The sequence below is a fragment of the Malurus melanocephalus genome, unplaced genomic scaffold, assembly GCF_030028575.1.
Source record: "Malurus melanocephalus ecotype Western Australia unplaced genomic scaffold, MMel_1.1 scaffold_983, whole genome shotgun sequence".
In the NCBI taxonomy this organism is placed as follows: domain Eukaryota; kingdom Metazoa; phylum Chordata; class Aves; order Passeriformes; family Maluridae; genus Malurus; species Malurus melanocephalus.
The window spans coordinates 25,316-34,408 of NW_026624215.1; the positions used below are offsets into that span (position 1 = coordinate 25,316).

The 9,093-nt window shown below is 37.8% G+C and overlaps 1 protein-coding gene across 1 annotated transcript in view; it reads left to right on the forward strand.

The window, feature by feature from the left end:
* LOC130585868 (nebulin-like) overlaps window positions 1-9,093 on the forward strand; it is a 71,663-nt gene that overhangs the window by 25,285 nt on the left and 37,285 nt on the right. The window contains exons 35-51 of the mRNA XM_057386535.1: window positions 125-322; window positions 1,125-1,229; window positions 1,510-1,614; window positions 1,861-1,968; window positions 2,223-2,330; window positions 2,673-2,780; window positions 3,630-3,734; window positions 3,823-3,927; window positions 4,070-4,168; window positions 4,343-4,453; window positions 4,597-4,701; window positions 4,898-5,002; window positions 5,302-5,406; window positions 6,453-6,557; window positions 6,848-6,952; window positions 7,452-7,556; window positions 7,767-7,871. Of these exons, the coding sequence (XP_057242518.1) occupies window positions 125-322; window positions 1,125-1,229; window positions 1,510-1,614; window positions 1,861-1,968; window positions 2,223-2,330; window positions 2,673-2,780; window positions 3,630-3,734; window positions 3,823-3,927; window positions 4,070-4,168; window positions 4,343-4,453; window positions 4,597-4,701; window positions 4,898-5,002; window positions 5,302-5,406; window positions 6,453-6,557; window positions 6,848-6,952; window positions 7,452-7,556; window positions 7,767-7,871 (1,887 nt within the window). The remainder of the gene's footprint in view (window positions 1-124; window positions 323-1,124; window positions 1,230-1,509; window positions 1,615-1,860; window positions 1,969-2,222; window positions 2,331-2,672; window positions 2,781-3,629; window positions 3,735-3,822; window positions 3,928-4,069; window positions 4,169-4,342; window positions 4,454-4,596; window positions 4,702-4,897; window positions 5,003-5,301; window positions 5,407-6,452; window positions 6,558-6,847; window positions 6,953-7,451; window positions 7,557-7,766; window positions 7,872-9,093) is intronic.

The window sequence follows — 9,093 nt, forward strand, 5'->3', positions numbered from 1 at the left end:
CTCTGCAAATTCTTTTTGGAGCGGGCCAGATGTAAATATTAAAAGTGTTCGCTCTCCCACTGACAACCCATGAAAATATCAATGATCTCCAAATTTACCAACACTTCCTGCTTCAATCCCACAGCGCCTGTACAAAGAAGCCTATGAGAAGACCAAAGCCAAGGTGCACATTGTCCCAGACATGGTGGACATCATTTCAGCCAAGGATGCCCAGAAGAAGATCAGCGAGGTCGATTATCGCACGCGGCTCCACGAGTGGATCTGCCTGCCAGACCTGCAGGTCAACGCCCACGTGAGAACAGTCACCGACCAAATCAGTGATGTGAGTCCCCAAACCTGGATCATTTTTGGAAACATTCCTTTATTTATGCTTTGCTAGAGGAAATTATTTGGCAAAAGTTTTGCTGGAGCATTTTGAAGTTGCTGCTTGACTCTGTTGTGTTGTGGTTTTGTAACGCTTGGCAATAAATGTGTAGTTGAGCTGAAGAAAATCAGAAAATCCCAGAATGGTTTGGGTTGGAAGGACCTTAAAGCTCTTCTATTCCACCCTCTGCCATGGGCAGGGACACCTCCCACTGTCCCTGGGTGCTCCAAGCCCTGTCCAACCTGGCCTTAAACCCTTCCAGGGTGGGGAGGCCACAACCTTTCTGTGCAACAATTTCAGTAATTTTGGTGTTATCAAAGTAGGCATTTGGGCCATAACATTGCAATTGTCCCCATTCAGCCATCCCTGTCTGTAAATTGTCCTTTATTTGGTTGCATGAGGTGTGGAATCTTTGGAAGTTTGAGTGAAATCCTGGTTGCACAAAGCTTCTGCACATTTACCTTGTGTAGATCAGCCCAGGAGCAGGATCTGGCAGTAAATCAGTRCCCAGTCAGATGTGCAGGTAGTTTAAAAAAAAAAAACAAATTGATTTTTTAAGTTATTGGTCTAATTGAAGCAAATTGAACAAAAATTACTTAAATTCCAAAAGGAATTTTTTTTATTTTCTCAAACAAATAGAGTCAAAGCAGTAGAACCCCTCTTGCCATCGTTTGTCAGTTGTGTTTCAGACGGGTTTAGAAAGAAGGGATTAGATCCCAGTGGAATTCTGACAGGTTCCTTCTCTGCTTTGCAATTTCAGGTGATCTACAAGGATGATCTGAACTGGCTGAAAGGCATTGGCTGCTTTGTCTGGGACACTCCTGAAATCCTCCACGCCAAGCAAGCCTAYGACCTTCGCAGCGATGTGAGTGGACACACTGGGTTTGCTCCTTAGTCCTCTTTTTCACTCCCTTGTAGCTTTATTCTACTCCAGGTGTARCCTGGAAAATGTTATTTATCCTTCTTGAGTGAAGGATGCATTAAATAACCCACCATCATTTCAAAATGCTTTCTGTTTCAATGCTGGTTTGCTAATAAAATAATTAATTGATAAAATAAAGGGTAAGCATAGTAAATATGATAATATAATCAATTCAGTTAATTACAAGCCTTACAAGTTAGAACTCTTGCATTTCTCTCTGCAGATTAAGTACAAATCTAAGGCAGAAAAAATGAAGAAAGACTTCACTGTGGTCACAGACACTCCTGTCTATGTCCAGAATGTACTCAGTGCCTTGAATTTGAGTGAAGTAAGTGTTTGTATCAGCTTCCACCCAATAKTCCAAATGCTGTTACCTCACCAGCTTTAGTAATATAACTTCTAATTTAAAATCATTCAATTTTAATCATTGTTGGTTATCTACGCCTCATGGTAGATGCAATCAGTAAAATCATTAATTGCCAGAAAAAAACCTTCATCTGTTTTTTTAGGAGCAATTCCCACTGCATGCAAACAGAACATACATGACAATTATGACTTTTTTTTTCTTTGCCAGGCTGTCTATCGTGGTGATTACAAACAGAATGTCCAAGGCAAGATGATCCCCACAGATAAAACAGTGGATTTAGAGCGGGCATATAATGCAAACAAAATACAGAGTGAAGTGAGTACAAAACTTTGGACTCCACAGAGTTTGTGATAGTGAAAAAACAAATTTTTAAAATGTCAGTATCTCATTTTAGCTTTTCAGGTGAAACTGTGTGTCACTGCTCTGAAATAAAAGTGGGAWATACCCTCATTTAAGCTACAAGGATGCGGGGGAAATCTTTTGCCACAACTGAGAGATTTCTGAGATGGGGGGATTTTCCCCTCAGATATTGCACACAGWTTAAAGATTTTTTTTCTTTCCTTTTGCAGAATTTGTATCGCTGGGCTGGTGTGAATGCTCTGCCCACTGGGTACAGCCTTCCCACGGACACKCCGAGCTTCCAGCACGCCAAACACGTCCAGCACATTGGCAGTGATGTAAGTCAGGGACTGAGTCCTTCTACACCATGGSAAWGGTCAGCAGGCCCACTTAAGGGACYCTCAATTTGGRCYKTGACTATCAAAACAAAAATTTCCTCAGAAACATGTAAATACCTTATTAAACTCAGGAGAAACTGAATATATTATTAACGTCGGTCATATGATAAAGGTAGAAACAATTATGGTGTGTAATGTATTTAACTCTGATATACCTACATCTCATTTATCTGTAAAAAACTATAAAAAGTCTTTTTATACAGCATAAATTGCTGTCAGAACTGCAGTGTAGGGAGAATCACAATCAAATTTAATTTCTGTGTGGTTTTGTACTTTTTATAGCTGAAATATAAAGAAGCCTATGAACACATGAAAGCCAAGGGCTACACTCTGGGGCCTAAAGATGTTGGCTTTGAAAATGTGAAGAAAGTCAATCAAGTCATTAATGAGGTATAGCACATATATGTATTTGCTTTGAATTGTACTAATAATTGGAATTATATTGATTATACATATTTTGGATTATGTATATCCAAAGTTTTAGGTTTTATATATATTTAATAACTTCTTTCGTCATTGGCTTTAGTAGGATGGAAATTAAACATTGTTTTACATGATTTTAGGATTAAAATCTGAGATTTCCTATTGAAAACTATTTTGGATTATGTATATCCAAAATATACATAATCAGACTACATTGACTGGGAAGTTGTAGAATCCATCTTCTCTGAGGTTTTAAAAAACAAAATGTTTTTTAGAGAAGTATCCATCAAAAGGGTGAAGGATCATTGATCCAGGCTGAAACTGTTATCATAGTAAAAAAATTGCAGCCTGATTTTAATAGCTGTGATTAAAGTTGAATAGAAATTATTCTACCTGTATAAAGTTGGATCTCAATAGTTTTAGGTTTTATATCTATTTATTCACTTCTTTCATCATTGGCTTTAGTAGGATGAGAATTAAACATTTGTATTTGCATGATTTTAGGATTAGAGTCTTAGATTCTCCTATTGAAAACAATTTTGGATTATGTATATTCCAAGTTTTAGGTTTTATATATATTTATTAACTTCTTTCWTCAYTGGCTTTWGTAGGATGAGAATTAAAMATTTGTATTTACATGATTTTAGGAACAGAGTGAGATTCTCCTATTGAAAACGATTATGGAAAATCTTTGGCTGGGTAGAAAACAGTAATTTGTGTGAGAAGTTCTTACACTGTGCTGAACTCCTTTACCATTTCAAAGTTTTGTGATGTTTTAAGATGTGTTAAAATATAAAATGTTGTCTCTTGGGGCAGAGGCTGTATCGAGCAACTTACCACAAGAACAAGGACAAGATCCACACCACCCCCGACACGCCCGAGATCCGCCAAGTCAGAGCCACCCAGGAGGCTGTCAGTGATGTAAGAGCCATCCTAACAGAACCAGGGAAGAATTGGGATTATTCCTGCCCAAACATCAGAAATGCTGTGTTGTYCTCTCTCTTTGCAGCTCATCTACAAGTCAGATTTCTTCAAGATGCAGGGCCACCTGATCTCCCTGCCCTACACCCCACAAGTGCTGCACTGTCGCTACGTTGGGGACATCACCAGTGATGTAAGCACCTCCTGCTCACCTGGCAGCACCCAAATTCTGAACTGCCAGTGTTGCTGGGCTTCTCTCACTTCCATCTTGAGTTTAGCGACTGATGATTGGGATTTTCCCCAAAGTGGACTGTTGGTTTTCATTTCTTTCACAGAATAAATACAAAGAGGATTTGAGGTGGCTGAAAGGTTTGGGYTGTTTCCTGTATGACACCCCTGACATGGTCCGTGCTCGCGAGCTCCGGAAGCTCTGGGTAAGACTTTTCCTTTGGGAACCAAATATGACAACAATTCATTTATTCCTGTGTGTGCAGGAAGTAAAACACATGAAAATGAGCAAAGAATAGAATTTTGTGCCATGCAGCCAATTAGTTGTTTCAAAGCACTTTTGTAAATTTTCCTTTATTAATSCTGATTTTCCTTTCCAGTCTAATTACATCTACACAAGTACTGCCAAGAAGATGTGGCCTAAATTCCAGGTGGTGTTGGATACCCCTGGGTACAGAGCAGTGCAGGAGCTAAAAACACATCTGAGTGAGGTAAATTCTGTTTTTCTGCACAATTTTGAAGCTGTAATTAACCCCTCCCCATGAAATTTATGGGATTTTAGAATTGCAAAGCTGTGTCTTTCAGCTCCTAAATAACAGCAGAAGAAATAACTCCTGGACCTGTCTTTTTCCAGCTGGTCTACAGAGCTGCAGGCAACGAGCTGAAGACAAAATACACTTCCATCCTTGATACACCTGACCTCATAAGAGCCAAGACAGGACAGAAAATACAGAGCCAGGTGAAAAATTTGTGCTGATATGAAACTCAGTCAGGGAATCCTCCTGAATGTATTGTTAAAGGACAGTAAAAGCTTTCCAGGCCATTTCAAAACAATGAAATTTGGGTAAACATTGCGACTTTTCAGTGTTTTTCAGAAATTAAAGAAAAGTTTCATTGAAGTGTTGATTTTTTAAATTATTTTCTTCTTGCTGCAGTACTTGTATGTGGAACTTGCTACAAAAGAGAGACCCCACCACCATGCTGATGGTCAGACTCAAGCCTTTACACATGCCAGGAATGTCAAGGACATGATCAGTGAGGTAAAATCTTTTCTTTTTTAATTTGCTACCACAATACTGAACTCTTTSAAAAGCTTTATTTCTAATTTTAGTGCTAATTTCAAGGCTCAGATCTGTTTGGCCTTTTTTTTTTCTCTTTTTTTTTTTCTTTTTTTCCTTTTTTTTTTCTCTTATACTTAAATTCCATGTTTCCTTTGTAAGTTCTGGTGAAATAAAACATTCTGAAAATATATTTTAGTATTTTTTAGGGTAAGTTTTTTTGCGGATTGGTAACTTTTAAAATTGCAATTACAACTCTTTCCTTTTGCTGTCTCTCTCAGAAAAAGTACAAAACCCAGTATGAGAAGATGAAGGAYAAATACACCCCTGTCCCTGACACCCCTGTGTTGATCAGAGCCAAGAGAGCCTACCTGAATGCCAGCGATGTGAGTACTCCAGGAACACTCCCTCTGCTGCTTTTCCTTGGGTTCCTTATAAAAAAAAAACAGGGAAAATTCTGTGTGGATCATAAATATTTGCATGTCCATTTCCATTTGATATTGGGAACGTTATAAAGTTTTGATTTGATTTCATGGCAATTTTTTCCCCCCAATTATTATAATTAATTTTCATTTCTCATTGCACTGAAGTGTGGTCTTACAACAAAATGAAAACAGATTTAATTTGCTCACACATCAAATCTCCAAATAGAGCAGCCTGGAGTGAAATGATTGATGCTGGGGCCAGGATGGAATTTAACTTTTATCAGCTTTTTCATCTCAGTTTTRTGTTAGAAGTAAATTTTAAACTGCCCTGTCACTGAGAATGTGTTCATTTTTTAATTCACAAGTAGATTAGAGAGAAAAACRACCTGAGCTGCTGCACAGGAGGTTGTTAAGGTGAAATTGTTTTTTTTTCTTCAAGCGTGGAATGGTTATTTGTGATTTAAGACAATGCCAAAATGCTCATTTATGAGAGCTTTTCCAAATATTTCAGAACCTGCAGGATATGAAAGGACAAGTGCAGGGCTTTTTTTTTTTTCTAGGGTTATTCAGTCTTGCTGCTCTAAGAGGGATTTTTAAATWCTGCAGAGGAGCATCCCAGCTCCTCTAAACATTGGAATTTCTCCTCTGAGCAAGTCTTTCTGCACAGACTGGGATGATCTTCCTGCTTTCTTCTCCATGAGGATATGAAAAAGGAATAAATAGTTTTTTTAAGCCAGAAGTGGCAGCTGTGCTGTTCTAGAGAGCAGTCCTGTAATCCAGGGATATTTTTCCTTCAATATGAAAGTGAATTGGGTGAAATTCTCTCTAATTTTCTCCACAAATCTCTGATTGCAGGCAATTGCAGCCTCTTAAAATTCCTCAGGGTTTACACTGGGATGTCAGACAGCAGCACATCCCTGGTTCTGATTCCTGAGAAGTGAGAGATTTACCTGGAACAATTCCTGGCATGTTAATCCCTTCTTTTGTGTGTTTTTTTTCCTTCCCAGCTACGTTACAAAGAGACCTTTGAGAACACCAAGGGCAAGTACCACACKGTGAAAGATGCTCTGGACATTGTCTATCACAGGAAAGTCACTGATGACATCAGCAGTGTATGTACAACATTTTCCTTCCTAATTAGTGTTTGTCATTTAATAACCTAGAATAGGCCATTTCTGCTTTTATTCCATTTAATTGTGTCAAATAATTAGAAAAATGTCAGCACTGTTGGTATTGATTTCTTCCCTTCTCTGGAATAGTGATTGCTGTTGATGTCACAAATTAATCTCATTTCCACTGCTTTAGTTCTGCTCTTTCAAGAAAACAAAAACCAAAATTTTTGTGTGGTCTGGAGTGTTCCCTTCAATTTTTTTCACTCATTTTTTCCTTTTTTTTTTTGTAGATCAAATATAAAGAAAATTACATGAGCCAGCTGGGAATCTGGAGATCCATCCCAGACCGTCCTGAGCACTTCCATCACCGCCTGGTCACGGATGCCATCAGTGATGTGAGTTCCAGCAGCTCCTGCATGAATYCCTCCAGAATGAAACCCAAACCTTCCTTCTCAAGGAAGGGGAGGCAGATGAAATTTTTTTGGTGATTTACACTTTGCCCTGGCAGACTTTGAATATGATAGGGAGAATCTGGTGGCTAAAATTGCAGCACATCCCCTTTTCATATGAACATAATAGTGAACATAATAATTTTAATTGTATGTAATTAATTTCAATGTAACAACATTTAATTGTATATATCTGTACATACACAGTAAYCCCTGAACTGTACAAGATTATTTTTAATTCACACAGGAACCCCAAAAAAAATGATAAATTATGTGTCTGAATAACTTCAGCTCATCACAAAAATAGGAGAAACTGATTTATTTTAGAATGGAATAATAATGTAGTAATAATAACAGTAACTCTGTTTGCCACACCTTGTGTTGAGGTGCCATTTCAGCAGTGATTATCTCCTTAAAACTGAGCTTTTCTGCTTCTTTCCTAAAGGTGAAATACAAGGAAGACCTGGCATGGCTCAAAGGTACTGGATGTTATGTGTGGGATACTCCAACTTTTGTCCTGGCAGAGCAGAATAAAGTGCTCTACAGTGGGGTGAGTAAAACCCTCTGAATTCTTGCTGAAATTTTGATATTTTCTGTACCTTTTCAATTTGTTTTTTGTGGAAAAGTTAAACACACAAATACAATAATTCCACCATGGTTTTGCCACAAGTTCTCTCTAAAATCATATTTTTATTGCCTTACCTTTCTTTGGATTAACTCTGCAATGTTTTTTTGTGTGTTTGGTTTCCTTTTGCTCCAGTGCAAGTACAAGGAGATGTTTGAGAAGACCAAATCCCAGTTCAAATACGTGGCTGACTCTCCCATTAATGAACATTTTAAATATGCAACTCAGCTGATGGATGGGGTAAGTGAAGATTTCTGCAGTCTCACCCTTAAGTGAGTAAAAATTCTACAAATCAGCCCTTATTTCAAGATGTATTTAATTRCTAATAGAAAGTAAAACAGTTCAGATCAGATATTCTCTCTGGCATAATTGATTTTTGCTGAGTGTGAGTAAGAGTTGAAGATAGTCCTTGCTTATATTCAGGTTTAAGATGCTTTGAGCTCAGATTAAAATCATGAAAGACAAGGTTGTTTTTTCCCTGAGTATTAAGACAGAGCAGGTTTGCAGAGCCAAGAAAGTGAAATCTCCACCCCTATTCCATGAATTTTTCATGGCTAAGGGACATCCCCTTTGCTGGCTGGTAAATAAATGCTGATTTAGATAATTCTGCTGGTGTATAAACACACTGAGTGCTGTTTTTCATCTGRAAAAGGTGTAGAGAGAATTCCAGTTGCTTTCCTAAAACGTGGATTCAGTATTTGTTGGTGTTTTGAAGAGTGTTATGGCTGAAGTTGCCATAGCTTGTTTCATTTCAGTTATTTTACCTTGAATTTTTCCACTCTACTCCACATTTTTTTCTTTTTTTCCTCCTTTAGTGCTAAAGAAACAACTGACACAACCCAATAGTGAAGGGGYTTAATGAACACCCCTGGATTTAAAATTCAAATCACTCCTGGAATTGTAGGATTAGTGCTCTACACCCCAGGATGAATTCCATGGAAAGCACCATGTTCTAGGTGATTCCCTAGGGTTGGAATAGAGTCCCAAACTCTGACACTTTTCATTAAAGAAGCAGAGATTTAGATTTATATCTTGTTTTTTGCATTCTCTTTCACCAGCCATTATGTTATGTCATTACCTGGCAGTAAATTTATCACTGTATTATCTGTTCTAAGCTGTTTCATGACAAATGCCAGAATTTTTATGGGAGATTGTTCAGTCTTCTTATTTTTCAGTAAAACAGATAAGGAAAAAATCACTATCAGAAATAGGAATGGGTAAAATTTTACCAATGGGAGCTCCATAAATTGAAATGAACATGCCTAAATGTCTTCTTTTATATAAGTGATGTTTTTTAATAACATTTCACTGTGTTCTCTTTAAACTCAGCTCAGGAATCTGCAATACAGAGTTGYTTCTGCAGTTATTTCTCATGAAGAAAATCAGTCATAAAATTGCTTATTGAAGGGCTGGGACACAGGCAGCCTTAAACTGTAGGCCTTCCAGAGGCAATTTAGAAATG